This window comes from Tursiops truncatus, chromosome 6, assembly GCF_011762595.2.
Source record: "Tursiops truncatus isolate mTurTru1 chromosome 6, mTurTru1.mat.Y, whole genome shotgun sequence".
In the NCBI taxonomy this organism is placed as follows: Eukaryota; Metazoa; Chordata; class Mammalia; order Artiodactyla; family Delphinidae; genus Tursiops; species Tursiops truncatus.
This window is the reverse complement of record NC_047039.1, coordinates 91,944,834-91,970,971: the sequence shown is the minus strand read 5'-3', so window position 1 is coordinate 91,970,971 and position 26,138 is coordinate 91,944,834. Positions and strand designations below refer to the sequence as shown.

Genomic DNA, 26,138 nt, shown 5'->3' with positions numbered 1-26,138 from the left:
AATTTTAACTTAGCAGATTTTGGCACAATTGGGACCACAATAAATGCACATGAAAAATTACCAGAATTCTGAAAGAAGTAAAAAGGCTCTGAGCTTGAGGGTCAGAGGAAGCCAAATTGACACAAACCGAAATACATAAACAGAGAGAATCTAGGAAGAAAAACACCAAAAACTTTTCAAACTTGCATTCAAGTGCCAGGAACAATCAGAATCCTCAGGCATACAACCAAAAAAAGGTCATAGAAATCAGATTACAGATTCTTATCAACTGCCACTTGACAGAAATCACTCAATGGCCAGGCCACAGAATTAAAACCCAGATGCCACCGCTGTTGTCACCAGGGTAGATTCAACCCACCCTGTTCAACTAGAGCAAGAACCAGAAGCAGAAACAAATGTGACCAAGAATCAGTTTAGTGTGTGAGAGCCAGAGAACCCAATCGCCACATAAGCATTATGACAGGAGCCAAGAGAAGATGAGCCAAGGACCCAAGGGGTCCAGGACCAGAAAAGATCCAGGTTCGCTTTAATCTACACATTCACAGTGGAGCCTTCAGAATAAGAGTCAAAGAGTAACTCAAAGACATATGGTAACATTATTAGCATACTATTTAATTATGCACAAGGGAAAACAATACATTAATTTCCTCTAAAAATAAAATAAAATAATACAAAATAAAATGACTTAAATATGAGAAAGAGAACTAGAGGAGACAAAAAAACCAAGCCACTTTGATTTCTTGCTTCGGTGGTAAAACGCTGATCTGCCGGCAGCCAGCAAAAAGGCCTGTCAGGTGATTTTTGCCCTCAGGCAGCCAAATGGGTCATCAAAGGAAGCCATTTCAGTTGTTTATTCTGCAGAAGACCTGGGGGGTTAACTTGGACACATACAAAACAGGCAGTCTCTGCATTATGTCCTGCAGCATATCCTTTGCCAGCACCCACAACTTTAGGTCTGCACCATTTTCTTATTCAAATTGTTCACTGATAATCGAAAAGGTAAATTAAAAGAAGTCAAAGCAATTCAGATTTCAAATGAAATTGAAGAAAAAAAAAGCATCTCTACTACTGTAGGTGCAGGAAGCCTTGATTGGTCTTGCTTTCCCCCATCAAGACTCTGCCTCTCCACCCACTACTTCGCCTTGTTCTCCGCTGTTAACAATCTTGCCATCCTGTTGTTTTTCTTCCAAGCACACAAGGTGTGCTTGTGGTGGCTACTGTTCAAGTGACCAACTTGCTCTGGGTTTCCTGGGACTTTCTGATTTAGCACTGAAAGTCCTGTATCCAGAGAAGCCCCTCAGTTCCAGGCACAGTGGGACAGTTGGTCACCTCAGTACTTTCCCGTTGAATTGTAAGAATTAGGTCCACACTGCAAGGGTAATAAGATCCAAGAAAGCTGCACTTTGAAGAGGTTTCTGGAAGTATCTTGCATTTTCTATCTTTTTTAATTGTGGCAAAACATACATAACATAAAATTTACCATTTTAGCCATTCTCAAGTGTACAGTTCTGTGGCATTAAGCACATTCACATTGCTGTGCAACTATCTATCTCCAGAACTTTTTTATCCTCCCCAACTGAAACTCCATACCCATTAAACACTAACTTCCCTTTCTCCTCCCCCAGCCCTTGGCAACAAGCATCCTATTTTCTGTCTATGAATTTGACTACCCGAGGTACCTCATATAAGTGGAATCACATAATATTTATCCTTTTGTGCTTTTGGTAATTTCTTAAATTATAAATTGAATTTTACCGATTTTCAATTATAATAGCTAAAATAACCAGCTGTTGACCGAGCGCTACTAGCAGATGAAATCAATATCCAACTTTTTTTGGCCCTCTACTCACCTTTAAAAATTTATTTAGTGAATGAATGAATGAATGAATGGTTTCCCTACCTCTGCCTCAAAACTTGGGCAGGCCCCAGGACTTTTGCTGGTCACTCTTAAGGAGTTAGCAGTTGGTCACTTTCAGTAACAAACAAAAATCTCAACTCCAAAATCTGGGCACATGGGATGTCTTCTCAGAAATCCTGCCATCTTCTTACTCATTTGGTGGGTGTTTTATGTTTGTATGTTGATACCCACTTGGCCTCTTCGTAAGAGTGAAACCCCTTGTAGCATGCACACATTGAGGAAAGAAGAAAGCAAACAGTCCATCATCTCAAATCATTAGCAAATCTAATCTAAAAGACATTGAGCACAGGCATTTGATGGGAGGCCAGTTGGAGTCCATCTACCTCCATACCTAGCCTCTTCCTTTAACTTTAAAATACCAGAGCCTCTGGTCCTGAAAGCTGGAATTTCCTTGCACTTATTACATACTGTAATATTCTTTAATTTTTATACCAAAAAATTATAGGTTCACTGTTAACAGGCAGAATACTACACCGATATAAAAAATTAAGTTCATAATTTCCCACACCAATCTCATCTCCAATTCCCCACAGGGGGAAAAAATATTAACGGGTAGAGTCTATCTTCACCTCTTTTTCCTCATAAAAATACTGCAGCACAGTATTTCATAAAAATCATTAAAATTTTGCATCATAAAAATATTACATATCTATGTACATATAGATGGATGTTATATTATAGTAATTATATTATATTCTTATCTTGTATCTTGCTCTTTTTTCCTAAGCAGATCATAGACTTCCCCCTCTGAGTCTCTGTAATTCCAAACTTCGGTTTGTTTTCCTCAAGAGAGAACAACAGTGGCTACTCAGGGTGTGATTTAAAGGCATAAATATAGAGGAGACATTGTCTGGTTGTCCCAAGCTGGCTTTGTCTAGCTATGAAAGGCTGCTGACTTTCATTCATAGAGCATAGGTGACTATGTTCTTGAATCAAAGAAAAGAAAGGAAATGAATGAATGCTCCTTCGATGGAGGAGATGAATGACCAAATTAAGTAGCCAGTTGGTTTAATTACAGCTTTCAGTTTTCCCTCATTTAATAAGCATTGCAACCATTCCACCTCTGGTCAAAAATAACAAGTAGGTGGTATTGTGTTCGTGATTATATATCTGAAATCTATGAAGGGAAAAACAAATAGTAAATTCATTCTCTGCATTTTTCTTCTTATGGTTTACATGTGATCTACCTATTTTGCTAAAGTCTCACTGTTTCTAAACGGTGCTTTTTAGACCTTCAGCATCTGTAATGTGAGGAATGCTAAGTGTAAATGCAGATTCCTAGGCCACGTTTTGACCTCTCCTGGATCAAAATATCTGCAAATAGAATTTGTATCCAAAAAAATTTCCGCAGGTAATTCTAGCATACACTAACTTGTTTGAAAACTACCCCTAGGCCTCACCACAGGCTCAGAGATTTGCTGATCTCATCTTTTAAAAGACTCTAATCATCTTCTCTAGACTTCAGATACCTAGCATCCCCCCACCTCCTCCCCTTTTCTGTCCACCACCCCCAAGCATGTTACGAAAACAGGAAGCTTGCATACTCTTGGGTCCAGCTCTATGCAGGCAGGCTCTGAATAGCCCCTGGGTCCCCAGAAGAACAAGAAGAAGGAGCTGCTGATTTAATTGGGCCTAAGAATTGCCCTTGACTCTTTGTGTTCAGACCCAGGAAATAGTAGTTCTGAGTCTGCTGGGACCCTAACAAGCATTGGAGATAAAACATTTTCTGTCTCTAGGAGAGGCTAGAGCAGCATGCAAACACCTTTGTGGATGCTAAGAAGAAAGCCAAGAAGGGAAAGAAGAGCGAGGATTAATAAAGGTAGTGACTGCCTTTTGCATCTTGTCATTCTCAATACCAACAGTCAATGACAGTTCTTGAATGAGTATAGGTCAACATGTGAATGAGTGACTGGATGAATTTATTTCATACTTTTTGGTGACCGAAAACAACAGCAGCAACAACAATTTCCTAATCCCTGAGATTATTGCCCACTTGAAAAAGACACGTGGGTGCTTCATATTGGTCTACAGTCAGAATGTCATCTGTAACTTTTACTAATGTCTACAAGGAACACTGGTGGGAACCAATTCAATAGGCTTTAAAACTCCAGAGAGTAAAGCATGGAATTCCCTGGAAATGCTTTGTCATGAAGACACTGCTAGGAAACAGCTCTGGAGCTCTGTGGGTGCCTGATTCAGAGCCTCATAAACATAAAAGAGAAATAGTAAAACTGAGAAAAGCCAAGGTCAGAAAGCTGCCTTGATCCAACACATTACTGCCCACCTGCTAAGTTCTAGGCTATTCTGCCCAGCCTCAAGGACCCTGAGCTCTTTCCAGGTTCTAATTTGACCAGGCATTTATTAGGTTATAATAAAAGGAGGAATGAAAGAAAACAGATTAACAACATTTCATGGGAAAAATGAGAAAATTAGCCAGAAGAAAGACATAAATTTGCCACCAAGACATCACAGTTTCTTCAAAGATACAATTCGCCTGCTGAACCTATCCACAAATATTTTTAAAACTCAGAAACACTGCAGCACATTCTCTATAAGAGGATATTACTGTGACTCGCTCAACCAGGGACCCTGTCCTGCTGGTGGACTGACACTATGATAGCTCCCAGTGTTCACCTCCTGGTATTCACACTCTGTGTAATCCCCTCCCCTTGAGAAGGCCAACAGAATACAGAAGTGATGGGATGTCACCTCCATAATTATGTTATAATCTCTGTCTTGCTAGATTTTCCATATTGCTTTCTCTGCTTGCATACTTTGATGAAAAAAAGTGGCCACGCTGGAGAGGTCCACATGGCAAAGACTGGAGAGCAATCTCCAGACAATAGCTAGGAAGGACCTGCAACCCTCAGTCAAACAGTCCTCTGGGAACTGAATTCTGCCAGCAGCCTGGATGAGCTTAGAAGTGGATCCTTCCCAGCTGAGCTTTCATATGAGACCACAGCTTCAGCTGGCAACTTTATTTCAGTCTTGCAAGGAACCCTAAAACAAAGGAATCAGCTAAGCTATGCCAAACTCTTGACCACAGAAACTGTGAGTTAATAAATGTATATCATTTTAAGCCACTAAATTTGGGGTAATTTGTTACACAGCAATAGATAACTAATGCAATCCTGACCCAAGCTGAAATACCGAGGAAAGAGTGTCTGGTTTTCACAGTTCTGAACAATTACTCTTGCTGCCCTTGCCTTGCTGGAGTCTGTGAAATAAGACACACTCTTCCAAGCTGCCTGTATCCAGCACATATATGACAACCTCTGCAGCCAGGGGGGTAGGGAGTGGGGGGAGGGGCGTGCTCTGAGAGGTGCCGAATGGGAAAGTCATTTAGCCCATGAAAAGATACTGATTTGTTAAAACAGAAACTGGTATTAGCTTGTGTTCTAAAGAGCTTTTAAATCTCAGAGAAGAGGATGATAAATTGAGTGCTACGTCCACATTTTCAATCAAAGGCTTTAGTTGTAAGTAATTCCACATGCTGTAACCATCAGCAGTATGCAAGGAGGCTGCCATACGAAATAAACCTTCATTTGCCTGAAGCCAGAATTTATATTTTCTTTAAGATGAGATTCACATCAACACAGACACATGCACACGTATGCGTGCGCGCGACTGTTTTTGTGGGAGGATGGACTAACTGAACTCACTTTTCAATTGCATCAGCTTCTTTTTTAATGTAGTGATGAATGGATTCAATTAGATGAAAACCATACTTGTGGTTGACATATCAGGAGTGTTATTTCTTCCCACAGATTTCATCATGCACAATGACTAAAGGCACTGCCTTTCTTTGCTGTCTTTCCAGGTTACACTTATAGGCAGCTCTCTGACCAGAAGAGTGTAGATGATTCTTAATGTGACACTGGCATAAAGGAAAAGAGAAATCCTCTGAGACACTGGTCAAGAGACAACAGGTTCTTTATTCTCTTTTTACTCTTCAGGTCTCCCTGGACTCAGCTGACCAATAGAGTATAAGACCTGAGTCACACAGGGCTTCTCTTTGTTGAATTTGTATATACCCTCAATGCAAAGTTCGGGGGTCTACAAGGCCATCTTTACCTCTGTTATCAACTGCAAGTTAGAGAGCCCCCAAGATCACCCTCGAGTTTGATAATTTGCTAGAAGGACTCACAAAACCCACTGGAAGCTGCTGTACTCACAGTTACAGTTTATGACAGCACAGGGACACAGATTAAAAGCAGCTAAGGGAAGAGGTACACAGAGAAGGGTCCAGGAGAGTCCCAAGCATGGGACCTCTAGCACGGGACTCTAGTGGAGTTATGCAGACACTGTTTATTTCTCACAGGTGCAATGTGTGACAATATGCATGAGCTACTGCCATCCAGACACGCTCACGTGAACCTTGGTGTCTAGAGGTTTTATTGGGGCTCAGTCACATAGATATGGCTGACTGCCCATGTGGACAACCTTAGTCTCCAGAGGTCAAGTTCACGCCTCATGACCCAAGGATTCCTACTATAAATCACACTGCTAGCATAGACTAGCTGGCATGGCCCAAGGTCCCCAGGTTAAACAAATCAGGCAGGACATTCCAAGATCTTAGAGGTTACCTCCCAGAAGCCAAGGGCAAAGGCCAGGCCTCTCTGGGGGAAAGGTTAATCCTTTACTGGGTACCATACCAAAGCCTATGCAGACTTTCCCGTTCCACTTGGCAGAATTTCCCTGCAACAGCTCTCCGAACTTAACACCTCCCCTAATCTCTTCCGTCCTCAAGAACGGCACCAACAACCGCCCAGGTGATCAAGTCACTACCACCCTAATCCATGGAGTGTTTCTGGTGAGCGCAGCCGGGTAGGTGAGGGTAGCGCGGGCCGGGGGCTGCCGGGTGCCGCCGGGATGCTGAACCCCGGCCCTCCTCCCCCGAGTTGGACCCCAAGCGAGCCCCGCCCGACCGCCGAGCCTCCAGCCATGGCTCCTCTGCTCACGAAGTATGCTTACCTGCAGAGCCTGGCCAAGAAGATCTGCTCCCAGCCCAGAACCGAGCCGCAGAAGCGCAAGTCGGCTGGCAAAACTCGAGTCTTAGAAGCTGCTGGGCTCCTAAAAAAGGAGAGGAAGAAAGCACTGAAGAAATCCCAGGAACGGGAGGAGAAGGCTGCCGAGGCCAAGGCCCGGGCCCCTGCGGAGAGTCTCAGGTCAGGAAGCCGGTGACAGCCAAGGAGGAGGAGGCCTCCAGCTCCACCCGGGCCCCTGCGCACGGCCTGGACAAAGAGCCTCTTTACCTGCCTTGGACGTCCTGCGGCAGCGCCTGCCTGAAAAGATACCGGAGGCGCGGGGCCAGGGCGACGCCAAGGAGCTGTCTCCCGCCGTTTTAGAGAAAAGACGGCGGAGGAAGTGGAGGAAGCAGGAGCGCGACCGGAAGGAGAAGCAGCAGCAGGAGCTGAGGGCAAAGCGGAAGGCGCCCGAGGCCGCCGAGGGCGCGGAGCACGCTGAGCTGCCCTGAGGCGGCCCTCAAGGAGGCACAGGGCCGGCCGGGGCTGCTCTTCAACAAGGTGGAGGTAACCGAAGAGAAGCCGTCCCGCAAGGCTCAGCGCAGGAAGGAGAAGAGGCAGAAGGGGAAGGGCAACCTGACGCCGCTAACAGGCAGGACCTAGGCAGCAGCTGAAGCGCCTGCGGGCGCGGCGGGCCCGGCTGGAGGAGCTGCGGGCCGCGGACGCGGGCCAGGCCCAGGAGCTCGAGGTAAAGATGCAGTGTGCGAACCTGCTGGACAAGGCCGAGGGCGTGAAGATCCGCGACGACGAGCACCTGCTGCAGGAGGCCCCGAAGCGCAAGAAGAGAGGGGCCCAGCGCCAGCGCGCGTGGGAGAAGCGCACTGCGCGTGTGGCGGACGAGACGCAACAACTGCAGGACCCGTGGCGGCAGAACTCGCGCGAGAACAAGGAGGCCGAAGCTGAGCGGCGCCTGGAGAAGACCCGGAAGAGGGGCCGCATCCTGCCCCAGGACCTGGAGCCGGCCGGCCTGACCTGAGGGCCCGACTGCCCGACCCCGACCCCGGCAGGCTCAGGCTCCCAGCGGAAATCGGACGCTGCCCCGCTGCCCTCACCGACTTTTCGGGGCTCAGGCCGCACGTGCAGAAGAGCCTTCAGATCCGGGTAAGGGGTGACCCAGATCCGGGCTCCAGTCCCCTCTGGTGAGGCCAGAACGCTCCCTGAAAATTCCGGGGTGGGGGACGAGGGAGTGGTGAGGAGTGAGTGGCATGGGGAGGGGCTGGGTCTTCACTGGCCCCCTCCTCCTCTCCCGAGTTCACAGGAGCAGGAAGGGAATGACCTGTGTGGCTGCTGTGTCAGCCCCAAAGTCTCTTGGACAAAAACCCAACTCCTGTAGCCAAAGCTGAAGGCGGAATTGACAGGCTTGGTAACTGGGGAAAGGCGGGGCCATCCTCAGGCTGCCTGGAATTGAATTATTCTAAATTTATTTGTAAGATGGATAAAGATTATCATTTAAGATAAACATGCACATTAAAAATCCTAAAATAACCGCTAGAAGATAGAAACAGTGTTACTAAACTAGAAAGAAGAAAAATGGAGTGGGGTGGACAGTGTCAGTCTAGGAGGAGGTGGGAGAGAAAGTAAAACCTAAAACTAAGCCGGGTGAATGGAGGATACACAGAGGCAGAGTTAAGTCCAAGCCCACAGGCAGCCAGAACGAATGCACGTCGACAAAACTCAGATGAACTTTATGGTATATGGATTATATTTCCAAAAAACTGTTAATAAAATTCTTTTGACTAAACTCCAGTTAAGAAACAGATGGTAACCAAAAGGAAGCTGGTGTTGGCTGTATTATAAGATGAAGTCGACTTTAAGATAAAAGGCACTGCTAAGGAGGACTATCACCACGTAACGAAAAGGGGTTCAAATCACCTGGAAGGTAGAACAGTCGTGCACCAGGAACATAGCTTCAAATCTGTCTAGCAGAAACTGACAAAACTACAAGGAGAAATCAATTCACAAACCAAAGTGGGAGATTTTTAACATCTTTGTTAGGAATTGATAAACCAGGCAGACAAAATCAGATGGATATGGAAGGTTTGGATGAGAGTATTTATAAGCTTGATCTGTTGGACACACAGAACAGTGTATCTGAAAATAGTATGTACTTCAAGCACACATGGAACAGTGGTGAAAACCAACCATCTCCTAGTCCATAAAGCAAGTCATATTTCAAAGCGTCAGTGTCATACAAAGTATATGATCTGGCCACAGAAAAATGAAAAAACTTAAGAGGTAATTGTTAAAGTTTTCTGTTTGGAAGCTTAGAAACACTCTTCTAAATTACCTGTGAGTCAAAGAATCATCCCTGATGGATGTTAGCGAATATTTAGGACTGAAAGATAATGAAAATGCTATGCGTCACAACCCTTTCACAATGACATCCAACGCACTTAGCAACAGCTATTATTTTTCTGGTTTGTTTGTTCCCTGCCTCCCACCCATAAAAATATAATCTCCATGCAAGCAGGCACCAGTCTGCCTTTTTCATACCTGTATTACCTGCTCTTAGAAGAAAGTCTAACATAGAGTAGGTACTCAATAAATATTTGCCTGACAAATGAACGTATGCCTTTTTCTTGAAAGTCAACTGGTAACCACTGGTTTATTCAACAAGTATATGAGCACCTTCTCTACAAAAGGCCAGACACAGGTGAGTCTAGGCAAAGCCCGCCCTCGAGAGCATAAAAGAGCCTAACAGTAGTATCAGTAGAATAAATAGCGTTCATCTTCGTACCTTCCACAGCGTAGAGACAGTTTTGGAGCTCATTAAAGAGTGAAAGGACAAAAGAGGACTCTGCTAAAATGGTATTAGAAATTCAGAGGGAGAAAAGAGTTCTTAAAAATGAAAGGGGGCTTCCCAGGTGGCGCAGTGGTTGAGAGTCCGCCTCCCGATGCAGGGGACACGGGTTCGTGCCCCGGTCTGGGAAGATCCCACATGCCGCAGAGCGACTGGGCCCGCCCGTGAGCCATGGCCTCTGAGCCTGTGCGTCTGGAGCCTGTGCTCCGCAACGGGAGAGGCCCCAACAGTGAGAGGCCCGCGTACCGCAAAAAAAAAAAAAAAAAAAAGATGAAAGGATCCCACCTGAAGCTTAACACAATATTGCAAATCAACTATACTTCAATTAAAAAAAATTTTTTTAATGAAAGGATCAGGAAAGATTTCACATAGGATTTGTGATGATGGGAAACGAGGCTCGCCTTTCTAAGTAATGGGAGCAGTACAAATAAGGCACAGAGGTAGGAAGGGATACCTTCTGGGCAAGATTAAGTAGTTCCATTTGGAAGAAGTATAGGGTGTATAAAGAGGAATTCTAGGAGATAAAGCTGGGAAGGTTGGTTGGGATCAAAATTGATAAAAGTCCCGATAATTACAACTCTAGACAACATGGAACCTCTGAAAGTTTTTGAAAAAGGACTTACCATGACTGAAACCGTGCCTTAAAAGGGTTGAACTCAGGCAGGATCAGCTTCATGAATATGCAGACTCTGCCGTCACCGAGGACCCTGAGCACAGAAGGGCCCTGTGCTTGGTGTGATGTCCTGCTGCCAAGGTGTTGAGAGTTTAAGTAATTTTGAATAAGGGGCCCTGCGTTTTTCATCTTGCACTGGGACCTTCAAACTATGTGGCTAGTCCTGAAGTCAGGAGAGAGCGATTATGAATGATTAAAATGAGGGGGAGTCAGGAGGCAAGGAGACCAGATAAGAAACCATAATAATGGTTCAAGGAAAAGCTAAAGAGGACATGAGGTGGGGAAGCCTTCCTACTCTTAGTAGATACTCTAAGTATTTAGAGGGAATAAAGAAACTTGGGTCATAGTTTGGGTCACAGACACAAAGATATTCTTCGAAACTCTCAGCTCCAAACTACACAGAATGATTCTTAAAATGTAAGTCAGGCAGAAGTTGAAAGTTTATAGGAAGCCATTGGAAGTTTTTGAGCAGGGATTTTATATAAGATTTATTTAACAAATATTTATTGAACACTTGCTATGTGCCAGGCATAGTGGTGGAATTAGAAACCTACTGGGTGCCAGAGATTAGTGTTACCAAACGAAAGCTCACTGCCCAAGGCATACAGAAGCCAATACTCTGGCATCGGCTTTTGAGAAAAGAAAGCTTTATTGCGAGGTCGACCTGCAGAGCTCAAATCTGTCTCCCAGATCCAACGTTCAGGGCGAAATTTAAGGAATTAGGAGAATTTCAAACCTGGAAGCTGACTGGCTCATCTTGAATCAGTCCATGTATGGTAATCAAGCTACTCTTGCTGCTGGAAGCTGGATTTTCCTCACTGAAGGAGTTCTTGCTTTGTAAAGAGCTCTGGTGGCAACATTTCTATTCTTTGAATTCCGTAGACTGAAGATCCTTGGTTCCGGGGTCATCCTGGAGACACAGGTTTCCGTGTTGCACATGCGCAGTGATGTCTCTGCAAAATACATTCAGGTTTCATTAATCAACAGCCTGTTTTTATTTTTATTTTTTTTGATTTTTTGTTTTTTGGGGTTTTTTGAGGGGAGGTTGCCAACCTTTTATTTTTCTTTTTTAACAGCTTTATTGGAGTATAACTGCTTTACAATGGTGTGTTAGTTTCTGCTTTATAACAAAGTGAATCAGTTATACATATATATATGTCCCCATATCTCCTCCCTCTTGCATCTCCCTCCCTCCCACCCTCCCTATCCCACCCCTCTACGTGGTCACAAAGCACCAAGCTGATCTCCCTGTGCTATGTGGCTGCTTCCTACTAGCTATCTATTTTACGTTTGGTAGTGTATATATGTCCATGCCACTCTCTCACTTTGTCACAGCTTACCCTTCCCCCTCCCCATACCCTCAAGTCCATTCTCTAGTAGGTCTATGTCTTTATTCCCGTCTTACCCCTAGGTTCTTCATGACCTTTTTTTTTTTCTTAGATTCCATATATATGTGTTAGCATACGGTATTTGTTTTTCTCTTTCTGACTTACTTCACTCTGTATGACAGACTCTAGGTCCATCCACCTCTGACTTACTTCACTCTGTATGACAGACTGTAGGTCCATCCACCTCACTACAAATAATTCAATTTCGTTTCTTTTTATGGCTGAGTAATATTCCATTGTATATATGTGCCACACCTTCTTTATCCATTCATCTGTCGATGGACACTTAGGTTGCTTCCATGTCCTGGCTATTGTAAATAGAGCTGCAATGAACATTTTGGTACATGACTCTTTTTGAATTATGGTTTTCTCAGGGTATATGCCCAGTAGTGGTATTGCTGGGTCGTATGGTAATTCTATTTTTAGTTTTTTAAGGAACCTCCATACTGTTCTCCATAGCGAAGGGCCTATTTTTAAAAGCAAAATCATTTTAAGCTGGTCCATGTTTTACATGCTATTTCATAACAGTCCCTTCCATAAACACTGCCAGAGTAGGAAGAATTTTGTATACAGATATTTTTCAGTTATGGTCACCATATAATTTGATCACTGTATAAAGTGTTACACTGAAAGAAAATGTAATGGTTTTCGGGGAGAAAATGTGAAAGCATCTTTCTGCTCTTAAGAAGGCTTCAAGGACATTTCAGGAAGAACCTGGGGTGGTAGGTGAAGAACTGGCTCCAAAATGAACTTAAACCTCATGCCAAGCAATGCACCATTTCAAAATGCAGTGCTAGCTTCCGGGATTTTCGAATCAGATCAGCAAATCTCCATTACAAAGAACAACTGCACATTTTCTTTTCTAAGACTAAATGCCTCACCAGTACATTCTAACTGGCTTTTTCTTTGGTTTATTCTGCTTACCCCAAGTCAGCGTTCAAAGCTGTTGATTTATATAACCTGGAAAACAAATCTAATGAAAACCATTAGGTTGTCATCAAGGGAGAGCTGGATAAGAAGCTCTTGAACTCGTTTCACCCTCTCAAAGGGCAGGACTTATTTTTCTAACCATGAAAACAGCAGATTGGGGAGAAAGCAGAGAGCGATGCAAACACAGACATGGCTGCTCTCTGAGATTTTTCCTCTCCTCAGAAAGCAAAGTGAACACGCGTGGCTCTTGGTACTGTTCACCTGCTTTGTTCCTTCCTGTCCTCTTCCCTTATGGGAAGAAAGTCTTTTAACATAATCATGCATCACAATTAAGGCTTTCAGGGTAATGGGTATTAACAAGAGAGAGGTGAAGCTGTCTGGTAGGTGCCTCGTTCTGAGGAATACAAAGATCCACTGTTATTTCCCCAAGATGCAGTGACCTCAGACCAAAGGGGCACAGAGTGTCCTGGGCTTGGCCAACCATGGTAGCAGCTGGTTGGAACCAGAACCTTGGGAGGTGGAGTGGGAGGTCGGGCAGAAGGCAGAGGAGCAGAGAAGGAAGAAGTGGGGGAAACTTGGAAGGGCTCTCTGGGCTCCAACCCAACGTGTAATGTACATATGTTACACCTTTGGTTAACCCCCTGGGATGACAGGAATTGGTTCTGAGGGAGACCCAGGCCTCCCTGGCACAGAGCTGGTCCTACATGCCCCTATAACTGGGGCTCTGCAGAGCATCATGACCCCCGGTTATACAAATTTCATAACAGGAACTCTTCCCAGCCTCTAGGTCTTTACATATGCTATTCCTCTGCCCCCAATTCTCTTGCTCTGTATTGACAGCCATTGAATCATCCTTAAGACCCAACTGGCACTTTAGCTCCTCTTGGGAGCTTTCCCTGACGTCTAGAGACAGTGAGGCTCCCCTGTTCTAAGCTGCCAGGATATCTCATTGCACTTCCTGGGCATCTCTAACAAGTTGTACAGTCACCGTTGCCTATATAATTGTCTCCTTCACTAGACTGTGAATTGCTCAAACGCAGACTGAGTCTCGTTAATCTTACATCCATACTAGCTAGGTAGCTAACACAGTGCATAACAGGTGTTTAATTAGTGTTTAGTGAATGAAAAAAAAAAAAAAGCCAAGAATAAAGGATCAGTTTTTGTGAGGCAAATGTGCTACCCACTTGGCCAGATGTGCCCAGTGAAGGGGGTCTTTGAGGGACCTAAAAGTCGTACATTCCACAGTGTCCTGTGAAATTCAAGATAAAGGAAGCCACCCTCCTGAACCTAAGAGCATACCTGGTTGATTCTCCCCTCTAGGGAGCCCTAAGGAAAGAAGATCATTATGAACTGCCATAAAAAACGGGAATCATTTGACTGCCCAGGAAATCTTATCATCTAGTTGCAATCTATAGTATTAGAGGTTTTTTTGTTTGTTTGTTTTGTTTTTTAGTATTAGAGTTTTGTGTGCTCTTTTCTGATGATCAGTTTTCTACCTGTCAACTTAGAAAGGGCCGGCAAGAGGCAGAGATAATCCTGCTTGGTGTGACTGAAAGTATTGCCACAAGTGTCTAAAGACAAAATAACCTACGCATCTAGACTCGTAGTTACATGAAGGTAACTATTGGGAAGTTGTGCCAGGTGCTGCCTTGGCATGGCCTTTTCTCCAGTGCCTTATATATTAATTTTAAAAGGTTCTTGACATTTCGGTAGAACTGATATAATCATTTTCAGAGACAGGTGCCTGTCCTCAGAATGGGTGTATTTTATTTTATTTTATTTTATTTTTATTTTATTTTTTTGTGGTACACGGGCCTCTCACTGTTGTGGCCTCTCCCGTTGTGGAGCACGGGCTCTGGATGCACAGGCTCAGCAGCCATGGCTCACGGGCCCAGCCGCTCCACGGCATGTGGGATCTTCCCAGACCGGGGCACGAACCTGTATCCACTGCATCGGCAGGCGGACTCCCAACCACTGCGCCACCAGGGAAGCCCTGTATTTTATTTTTGATCTAAGTGATATGAGTTAGAATTATTATTCTACCCAAAAAAGACATGGCAATAAGCTGAACAATCTTTATCTATGAAACTTTTTTTCACATTTCAAAATATTTTCAAATATAGTATCTCCTTGACATTCACCAATAATCCTATGGAAGTAGCCCGACCAGGGGGTTATTACTTAAATATTAAGAAAAGGGAATTGGACTCAGAAGGCATAAGGGACTCATCCAAAAGTACCAGGCAGTAAGTGGCAGATTTAGTCTCTAGATTCCAAACCCCTAATAAAAGTTTACCTGGTTGGAGGAGGGAGCAGCAGTGAGCACGGGCTCCCAGAGGTGGGGGAGGTGTCGGGGGAGAGGAGGGACCCGTGAGCAGCCGTGTGGTCACAGCGGCGACCTGCAGAGGCCATGGCAGCTCCAGGACGGAGAGCAGGCTCGAATAGTAAGTGGCAATGATTTAGACGCTTCCAAATTCTCTGCACTACAGGCGTTTGGTGGCCGTGTGGATGAAAGGCTCTTGGTGCTGCAGCCAGGAGTCAGTGCTGTGCCTTTGAGGTGGGAGAGCCAACTTCAGGACACTGGTCCACAAGAGACCTCCCAGCTCCACATAATATCAAACAGCGAAAATCTCCCAGAGATCTCCATCTCAACACCAGCACCCAGCTTCACTCAACGACCAGCAAGCTACAGTGCTGGACACCCTATGCCAAACAACTAGCAAGACAGGAACACGACCCCACCCATTAGCAGAGAGGCTGCTTAAAATCATAATAAGTCCACAGACACCCCAAAACACACCACCAGACGTGGACCTACCCACCAGAAAGACAAGATCCAGCCTCATCCACCAGAACACAGGCACTAGTCCGCTCCACCGGAAGCCTACACAACCCACTGAACCAACTTTACCCACTGGGGACAGACACCAAAAACAACGGGAACTACAAACCTGCAGCCTGCAAAAAGGAGACCCCAAACACAGTAAGATAAGCAAAATGAGAAGCCAGAAAAACACACAGCAGATGAAGGAGCAAGATAAAAACCCACCAGGGCTTCCCTGGTGGCGCAGTGGTTTAGAGTCCACCTGCCGATGCACGGAACATGGGTTTGTGCCCCCGTCTGGGAAGATCCCACATGCCACGGAGCGGCTTGGCCCGTGAGCCATGGCCGCTGAGCCTGCGCGTCCGGAGCCTGTGCTCCGCAACAGGAGAGGCCACAACAGTGAGAGGCCCACGTACCACACACACAAAAAAAAAAAACCCACCAGACCTAACAAATGAAGAGGAAATAGGCAGTCTACCTGAAAAAGAATTCAGAATAATGATAGTAAAGATGATCCAAACTCTTGGAAATAGAATAAAGAAACTGCAAGAAACATTTAAAAAGGACCTAGAAGAACTAAAGATGAAACAAGCAACGATGAACAACACAATAATTGAAATTAAAAATACTCTAAAAAAAATACTCTAGAAGGGATCAATACAGAATAACTGAGGCAGAAGAACAGATAAGTGACCTGGAAGATAAAATAGTGGAAATAACTACTGCAGAGCAGAATAAAGAAAAAAGAATGAAAAGAACTGAGGACAGTCTCAGAGACCTCTGGGACAACATTAAACGCACCAACATCCGAATTATAGGGGTTCCAGAAGAAGAAGAGAAAAAGAAAGGGACTGAGAAAATATTTGAAAAGGTTATAGTTGAAAACTTCCCTAATATGGGAAAGGAAATAGTTAATCAAGTCCAGGAAGCACAGAGAGTCCCATACAGGATAAATCCAAGGAGAAACACGCCAAGACACATATTAATCAAACTGTCAAAAATTAAATACAAAGAAAACATATTAAAAGCAGCAAGGGAAAAACAACAAATAACACACAAGGGAATCCCCATAAGGTTAACAGCTGATCTTTCAGCAGAAACTCTGCAAGCCAGAAGGGAGTGGCAGGACATATTTAAAGTGATGAAGGAGAAAAACCTACAACCAAGATTACTCTACCTAGCAAGGATCTCATTCAGATTAGATGAAGAAATTAAAACCTTTACAAACAAGCAAAAGCTGAGAGAGTTCAGCACCACCAAACCAGCTTTACAACAAATGCTAAAAGAACTTCTCTAGGCAAGAAACACAAGAGAAGGAAAAGACCTACAATAACAAACCCAAAACAATTAAGAAAATGGGAATAGGAACATACATATTGATAATTACCTTAAATGTAAATGGATTAAGCGCTCCCACCAAAAGACACAGATTGGTTGAATGGATACAAAAACAAGACCCATATATATGCTGTCTAAAAGAGACCCACTTCAGACCTAGAGACACATACAGACTGAAAGTAAGGGGATGGAAAAAGATATTCCATGCAAATGGAAACCAAAAGAAAGCTGGAGTAAATTCTCATATCAGACAAAATAAACTTTAAAATAAAGACTATTGGGCTTCCCTGGTGACGCAGTGGTTGGGAGTCCGCCTGCCAATGCAGGGGACGTGGGTTCATGCCCTGGTCCGGGAGGATCCCACATGCTGCGGAGCGGCTGGGCCCGTGAGCCATGGCCGCTAAGCCTGCGCGTCCGGAGCCTGTGCTCCGTGGCAGGAGGGGCCACAACAGCCCATATACTGCAATAAATAAATAAATAAATAAAGTAAAATAAAATAAAAACTATTAGAAGAGACAAAGAAGAACACTACATAATGATCAAGGGATCGATCCAAGAAGAAGATATAACAATTGTAAACATTTATGCACCCAACACAGGAGTACCTCAGTACATAAGGCAACTACTAACAGCCATAAAAGGGGAGATCGACAGAAACACATTCATAGTAGGGGACTTTAACACCCCACTTTCACCAATGGACAGATCATCCAAACAGAAAATAAATAAGGAAACACAAGCTTTAAATGATACATTAAACAAGATGGACTACATTGATATTTATAGGACATTCCATCCAAAAACAACAGAATACACATTTTTCTCAAGTGCTCATGGAACATTCTCCAGGATAGATCATATCTTGGGTCACAAATCAAGCCTCGGTAAATTTAAGAAAATTGAAATTGTATCAAGTGTCTTTTCCGACCACAACGCTATGAGACTAGATATCAATTACAGGAAAAGATCTGTAAAAAATACAAACACATGGAGGCTAAACAATACATTACTTAATAACAAAGTGATCACTGAAGAAATCAAAGAGGAAATCAAAAAATACCTAGAAACAAATGACAATGGAGACACGACAACCCAAAACCTATGGGATGCAGCAAAAGCAGTTATAAGAGGGAAGTTTATAGCAATACAATCCTACCTTAAGAAACAGGAAACATCTCGAATATACAACCTAACCTTGCACCTAAAGTAATTAGAGAAAGAAGAACAAAAAAACCCCAAAATTAGCAGAAGGAAAGAAATCATAAAATCAGATCAGAAATAAATGAAAAAGAAATGGAGGAAACCATAGCAAAGATCAATAAAACTAAAAGCTGGTTCTTTGAGAAGGTAAACAAAATTGATAAACCATTAGCCAGACTCATCAAGACAAAAAGGAAGAAGACTCAAATCAATAGAATTAGAAATGAAAAAGGAGAAGTAACAACTGACACTGCGGAAATACAAAAGATCATGAGAGATTACTACAAGCAAGTCTATGCCAATAAAATGGACAACCTGGAAGAAATGGACAAATTCTTAGAAATGCACAACCTGCCAAGACTGAATTGGGAAGAAATAGAAAATATGAACAGACCAATCACAAGCACTGAAATTGAAACTGTGATTAAAAATCTTCCAACAAACAAAAGCCCAGGACCAGATGGCTTCACAGGCGAATTCTATCAAACATTTAGAGAAGAGCTAACACCTATACTTCTCAAACTCTTCCAAAATATAGCAGAGGGAGGAACACTCCCAAACTCATACTACGAGGCCACCATCGCCCTGATACCAAAACCAGACAAGGATGTCACAAAGAAAGAAAACTACAGGCAAATATCACTGATGAACATAGATGCAAAAATCCTCAACAAAATACTAGCAAACAGAATCCAACAGCACATTAAAAGGATCATACACCATGATCAAGTGGGGTTTATTCTAGGAATGCAAGGATTCTTCAATATACGCAAATCAATCAACGTGATACACCATATTAACAAATTGAGAGAGAAGGAGAAAAACCATATGATCATCTCAATAGATGCAGAGAAAGCTCTTGACAAAATTCAACACCCATTTATGATAAAAACCCTGCAGAAAGTAGGCATATAGGGAACTTTCCTCAACATAATAAAGGCCATATATGACACCCACAGCTCAATAATGAAAAACTGAAAGCATTTCCACTAAGATCAGGAACAAGACAAGGTTGCCCACGCTCAACACTCTTATTCAACATAGTTTTGGAAGTTTTAGCCACAGCAATCAGAGAAGAAAAGGAAATAAAAGGAATCCAAATCGGAAAAGAAGTAAAGCTGTCACTGTTTGTAGATGACATGATACTATACATAGAGAATCCTAAAGATGCTACCAGAAAACTGCTAGAGCTAATCAATAAATTTGGTAAAGTAGCAGGATACAAAATTAACACAGAGAAATCTCTTGCATTCCTATACACTAATGATGAAAAATCTGGAAGCGAAATCAAGGAAACACTCCCATTTACTATTGCAACAAAAAGAATAAAAGACCTAGGAATAAACCTACCTAAGGAGACAAAGACCTGTATGCAGAAGACTATAAGACACTGATGAAAGAAATTAAAGCTGATACAAATAGATGGAGAGATATACCATATTCTTGGATTGGAAGAATCAACATTGTGAAGATGACTCTACTACCCAAAGCAATCTACAGATTCAATGCAATCCCTATCAAACTACCACTGGCATTTTTCACAGAACTAGAACAAAAAATTTCACAATTTGGGGCTTCCCTGGTGGCGCAGTGGTTGGGAGTCCACCTGCTGATGCAGGGGGCGTGGGTTTGTGCCCGGGTCTGGGAGGATCCTGTGTGCCGCGGACCAGCTGGGCATGTGAGCCATGGCTGCTGAGCCTGCGCGTCCGGAGCCTGAGCTCCGCGACGGGAGAGGCCACAGCGGTGAGAGGCCCACGTACCGCAAAAAAAAAAAAAAAATTCACAATTTGTATGGAAACGCAAAAGACTCCGAATAGCCAAAGCAATCTTGAGAACAAAAAATGGAGCTGGAGGAATCAGGCTCCCTGACTTCAGACTATACTACAAAGCTACAGTAATCAAGGCAGTATGGTACTGGCACAAAAACAGAAATATAGATCAATGGAACACGATAGAAAGCCCTGAGATAAACACATGCACATATGGTCACCTTATCTTTGATAAAGGAGGCAGGAATGTACAGTGGAGAAAGGACAGCCTCTTCAATAAGTGGTACTGGGAAAACTGGACAGGTACATGTAAAAGTATGAGATTAGAACACTCCATAACACCATAGACAAAAATAAGCTCAAAATGGATTAAAGACCTAAATGTAAGGCCAGAAACTATCAAACTTTTAGAGGAAAACATAGGCAGAACACTATGACATAAATCACAGGAAGATCCTTTTTGACCCACCTCCTAGAGAAATGGAAATAAAAATAAACAAATGGGACCTAATGAAACTTCGAAGCTTTTGCACAGCAAAGGAAACCATAAACAAGACAAAAAGACAACCCTCAGAATGGGAGAAAATATTTGCAAATGAAGCAACTGACAAAGGATTAATCTTCAAAATTTATAAGGAGCTCATATAGCTCAATAACAAAAAAACAAACAACCCAATCCAAAAATGGGCAGAAGACCTAAATACACATTTCTCCAAAGAAGATATACAAATTGCCAACAAACACATGAAAGAATGCTCAACATCACTAATCATTAGAGAAATGCAAATCAAAACTACCATGAGATATCATCTCACACCAGTCAGAATGGCCATCATCACAAAATCTAGAAACAATAAATGCTGGAGAGGGTGTGGAGAAAAGGGAACACTCTTGCACTGCTGGTGGGAATGTGAATTGGTACAGCCACTATGGAAAACAGTATGGAGGTTCCTTAAAAAACTAAAAATAGAACTACCATATGACCCAGCAATCCCACTACTGGGCATATACCCTGAGAAAACCAAAATTCAAAAAGAGTCATGTACCAAAATGTTCATTGCTGCCCTATTTACAACAGCCAGGACATGGAAGCAACCTAAGTGTCCATCAACAGATGAATGGTTAAAGAAAATGTGGCACATATATACAATGGAATATTACTCGGCCATAAAAAGAAACGAAATTGAGTTATTTGTAGTTAGGTGGATGGACCTAGAGTCTGTCATACAGAGTGAAGTAAGTCAGAAAGAGAAAAAGAAATACTGTATGCTCACACATATATATGGAATCTAAGAAGAAAAAAAAAAGGTCATGAAGAACCTAGGGGTAAGATGGGAATAAAGACACAGACCTACTAGAGAATGGACTTGAGGATATGGGGAGGGGGAAGGGTAAGCTGTGACAAAGTGAGAGAGTGGCATGGACATATATACACTACCAAACGTAAAATAGATAGCTAGTGGGAAGCAGCCGCATAGCACAGGGAGATCAGCTCGGTGCTTTGTGACCACCTGGATGGGTGGGATAGGGAGGGTGGGAGGGAGGGAGACGCAAGAGGGAGGAGATATGAGAACATATGTATATGTATAACTGATTCACTTTGTTATAAAGCAGAAACTAACACACCATTGTAAAGCAATTATACTCCAATAAACATGTAAAAAAAGAGAAAGTTTACCTGGTTTATGGGCTTCCCTGGTGTTGCAGTGGTTAAGAATCTGCCTGCCAATGCAGGGGACAGGGGTTCAAGCCCTGGTCCGGGAAGTTCCCACATGCCGTGGAGCAACTAAGCCTGTGCGCCACTACTACTGAGCCTGCGCTCTAGAGCCCGCGATCCACAACTACAGAAGCCCATGTGCCACAACTACTGAAGCCCACACGCCTAGAACCCGCGCACTGCAACGAAGAGTAGCCCCCATCGCCACAACTAGAGAAAGCCCACGAGGAGCAGCAGAGACCCAACGCAGCCAAAAATAAATTAATTAATTAATTTTTTAAAAAAGTTCCCCTGGTTTTTGCCTAAAGGATAAATGCTGACATTTCCAGATAAGATTAACATGTAGCACAAGGATCTAACTCACTGCACCAAATATTTTGGGTTCTCCACATGGTGGGTTTGATTTTTCCTACTCCTTGAAGTGAGTTGTAGCTGAGTGATTCACTTTGGTGGGCTGAAGTTTTGGAGTCCAATGCACAAGTGGAGACACTCTTTCCCTCTGCCATTTAGGTGGTAGCTATGCCATCAGTCTTGGTCCCAGAGTAAAGCCAATGAGGAGAAGAGCCCCCAGCTGACACATCATGGACCCAGGCAGGGAATAAACCTTTGTTTAATTGAGGTGTATTGTTACCACAGCACAACCTGACTTACCCTGCCTGATACACTCCATGCAAGGGCTTACATGCAATGACCTTATGGAAATGACCAAAGAACCATAAAAATGGGGGCAGTTGCATCTCTCTGGAAGTTAAGGAAGTGTGCCATCCATAAGCCGTAAGTTTGGAGAAATTTCAACAAGATAAAATAAGCTTAAGGAAGGATAACAAGGGATGACTCAATACTCCTTTAAATAAATTAGTAACCTAGAAATGTTTACTTTTTCATGCTAAATAGGGACATGGTGAGGAGGCCCCCCTCACCAAAAATAATAATAATAATAATAATCCCCAACTTTTGGGTTTGGAGAAGAAAGTACCTTAATAGCTGTTGGTGGGGCATACTGTGATAAGCCCTAGCTTTGTTCCAGAAGGTACCGTTCTGCTCTCCCTAAGATAACACACAATATGCGTGCACGTGAAGAGCAATCTAGAGCCACCTCCCCAGGTGGAGGTGGTGGCATGTGGTGACTCAAAAACGCTCTGCCGAATCTGATAGAGCACTGAATGACTGGCACAGGGACCCATCTGTTTTCTAACCAGCATTCATGTGGCCCCTGTACGGAAGATGCTATCTCCTGAAGCAAAACTTTGAAGCATGAAAGCAGAAACATATTCGGCATATCTCTGTTGGCTTTTATTTTTTATTTTATTTATTTATTTATTTGTTGGCTGCATTGGGTCTTCATTGCAGTGCACGGGCTTCTCATTGCGGTGGCTTCTCTTATTGTGGAGCACGGTTTCTAGGCGCATGGACTTCAGTAGTTGTAGCACTCGGGCTCAGTAGTTGTGGCTTGCGGGTTCTAGAGCGCAGGCTCAGTAGTTGTGGCACATGGGCTTAGTGGCTCCGTGGCATGTGGGATCTTCCCGGACCAGGGCTTGAACCCATGTCCCCTGCATTGGCAGTCAGATTCTTAACCACTGCACCACCAGGGAAGTCCCTCTGTTGGCTTTTAAATCACAGAGAATAAAAACAACACTGATACTATGTGAATTGTGAATTGTGAATTCACATTCTGGGTAAAAATGACGTCAGAGTGAAAGGGGACACATTCAGACTGAGAGGGTATGCCCACCGCACGGTGAATGGAGGGGGGATAAGTGGTGGGGTGTCTCAGGTCATGAAAAGGGCAAACAAGGATTTGAAACCAGAAAATCAGGAAGCCATTCTTACCTCCCCCATTTAGCAGCTAAGTTACCTTGGCCAAGATTCTTGTTAAAGCTCGGGTTCTTGATCAATGAAGATAATAATCCCTACAATTGAGCAGTGCTGTGAAGGTAAAACAAGGTCATATGTGGGCAGAAACACTTTGTAAATTATGAAGTTCTGGTACAAGTGGTAATTGTTTATCTTTGGGCAGGACTGCGCGTTATAAAGTCATTTCTTAAACAGCTAGAAGCTGCCTCCTCTATCTCCCTAAGTCTCCTATTTCAGTTCCTCATAGTTAGTTGACATGTTAAATATTTGAGTGATAGGAAAGAAGGAAGGAAGGAGGGAGGGAGGGAGGGAAGGAGGGAGGGAGGGCAGGAAAGGATAGAAAAAAAGAAGGAATCCTCAGTTTGCCCATTGGGATCATACAAAATTAGTTTAATTCTTCTCTCAGATAAATATTTACTTAAAAAATGTGTTTCCTACTTTATTCCAAAAAGGATAAAAGGGATCTTACAAGGAAAACTAAAATACAATAAAAGAGCACAAATTTTAAATAGTGCAGAAGAAAAAAGACTACAAGGAAAGGGATAGGAATGAGCTTGGAGTGAGGCAGTCCTCAGTCTGGGTATGATGAACCACCTACTGGTTCTAAGCTTTGCAGCATCCAACACAAGAAAAGAAACATGATCATATATACAGTTCCCAACATCCATAAGGCAAAAAACAGAGCTGTCATTCAAGAGAAGTACCGATCTTCTTAGTAGTGAAGATAAGCATTTTTCCAAGAGGACACCATGGAAGGAAAGCATGACACCCTCAGCCTTGCTCTTCAACCAACAGAATAAGAAGCTTCCTAGGGATGGGTCCATGAGGACCCCTATATAGGCTGAAGGCATCAAATCAAGAAGCAATTCAGCAAAGTTAACTTTGCCCGCTGTCAGAACAGTGCAGCCCACCTTCCTGGGTCTCTGTGATCTAGTTTGACTCAAGGATATATGATAGATTATCTAGAAGAGGAAAAAATCAGCATGTCCTTCAAGCAACGATCCCCAATATCATTCAAGTCCCCACAAACGCTTAGCTCTGCCAAAGGGTATGTAAAACAAAGAGTGTTTAAATGATCATAGCACAATCCTATATGACCAAGAACTCGTGGTGCAACATGGAGGAAAAACATGGAACTGTGAATACAAATCTCAACTTACTTGTCAGATAAAATCAAAACCACAGGATAGAGTTTCCTGTCATGTGAGTGGGACCATTTGACAGAGGTCCCTCTGAGGCTGATGGAGTCAAGGGCACCCATTCCACCTTTATTTCTGCCATAGAGTTTTAGCCACAGGATAAAGACAAAGATAAAAAGCCTAAAGTTAGAAATATGCAGAGATGAATGCCCCGAAATGCAAATTATTCACAAGCATATGACATAATAAAATATTTTCCCAGAAAAGCGAATGCATAGGTTCCTTACCTTTCTAGAAGAGAAGTCACAGAGAAGAACCCCCCTTCCCCCGAGGAGTGTACCAGGGCTGACCAGTGCACCCAGTTTTTTCATGACATAGTTGGCTCACTACATTGATGGTTGGCCCTCCCCTGTGCATGGTTCCCCAACTTATATCAAGGCAAGCTTTGTGAGCCAACAAAAAGCATTTTCATGATTTCCTGATGGGAAATAAAAGCTGAAGCTTGGAAAAGATCAGATGCGCTCTCATTAAATGGGAGAGACAGCTAAAAAGGAAGCCTCATCACTAGAGAGAGGAATCAGATCATGAAACTGTCAAGGGGAAGGACTGGGAACACCATCTTTCAGGGGGTACACAGTGGGGAAAAAGAATGATAATAAAAATAACTGCTAATCATTGATTGAGCACATTTTCTATGGTAGACACTGAGCGAACCCCTCTTCGTGCATGACCTCAATTAAAGCCAAAATTAACTCTAGGAAGTAGATACTGTACTCTGATTCGCTCCACTTTACAGAGGATGCAGTGGAGGATGACAGAAGTTAAAGCACCCTTTCAGCAGCTGGGTGAGGGGTGCAGGAGGGCAGATGGACTGACAGTGCTGTGACTTTCCTCCGGGGACCATGGCATCCCTCTGCAGACAACTACAAAAGTCACCAGCAGAGGACTGGTCAGGGGATCCTTTCAGAGAGTTGACAGCATTCACTTCTCCAAGTAAGTTGGATTTAGATTCTGGAGTGCTTTGAATACCATTTATTCTCTAGGTTATGGTATTCTCAGCAAGGATGATGTCATCCCCAAGGGGACCAAATTTGGTTCTTGGGATCTGTAGTGGGTTAAATATCATCTCCCAAAATTCATGTCCACCTAGAACCTCAGAATATGTCCTTATTAGAAATAGGGTCTTTGCAGATATAATTAAGGTAAGGCATGAGATGAGATCATTCTGAATGAGGGTGGACTCCAATCCAATGAGAGTGTCCTTATAAGAGATAGAAGAGGACAGACACAGAGAGAGGAAGGCCATGTGAAGACTCAGGCAGAGATTGCAGTTATGCAACCACAAGACAGGGCATGCCTGGGGCTACCAGAGCTGAAGCAGAAAGGAAGGAGTCTCCTCTAGATCCTCAGGAGGAACACGGCCCTGTCAACACTTGGATTTTGGACTTCTAGTCTTCAGATCCATAAAAGAATAAATCTGTGTTAAGTCACCAAGTTTATGGTACTTTCTTATGGCAGTCCTGGGAAATTAATATAGGTGAAAAAATCTTACTCTTTTTATGTA

At 43.3% G+C, this 26,138-nt stretch overlaps 1 protein-coding gene across 16 annotated transcripts in view; it reads right to left on the bottom strand.

Moving 5' to 3' along the window:
• The window catches only part of PALM2AKAP2 (PALM2 and AKAP2 fusion), a 627,479-nt gene that overhangs the window by 530,014 nt on the left and 71,327 nt on the right, over positions 1-26,138 (bottom strand). For 14 of the 16 annotated variants that reach the window (XM_073806364.1, XM_073806363.1, XM_073806377.1 and 11 more), the window contains 2 exons: positions 11,152-11,368; positions 6,893-6,991 (listed from right to left, as the gene is read on the bottom strand). In XM_073806364.1, the coding sequence (XP_073662465.1) occupies positions 6,893-6,991; positions 11,152-11,171 (119 nt within the window). In that variant the 5' untranslated portion in view covers positions 11,172-11,368. Of the gene's footprint in view, positions 1-6,892; positions 6,992-11,151; positions 11,369-23,411; positions 23,508-26,138 lie in introns of all 16 variants that reach the window. The other 2 variants (XM_019946401.3, XM_073806376.1) reach the window with 2 other exon arrangements.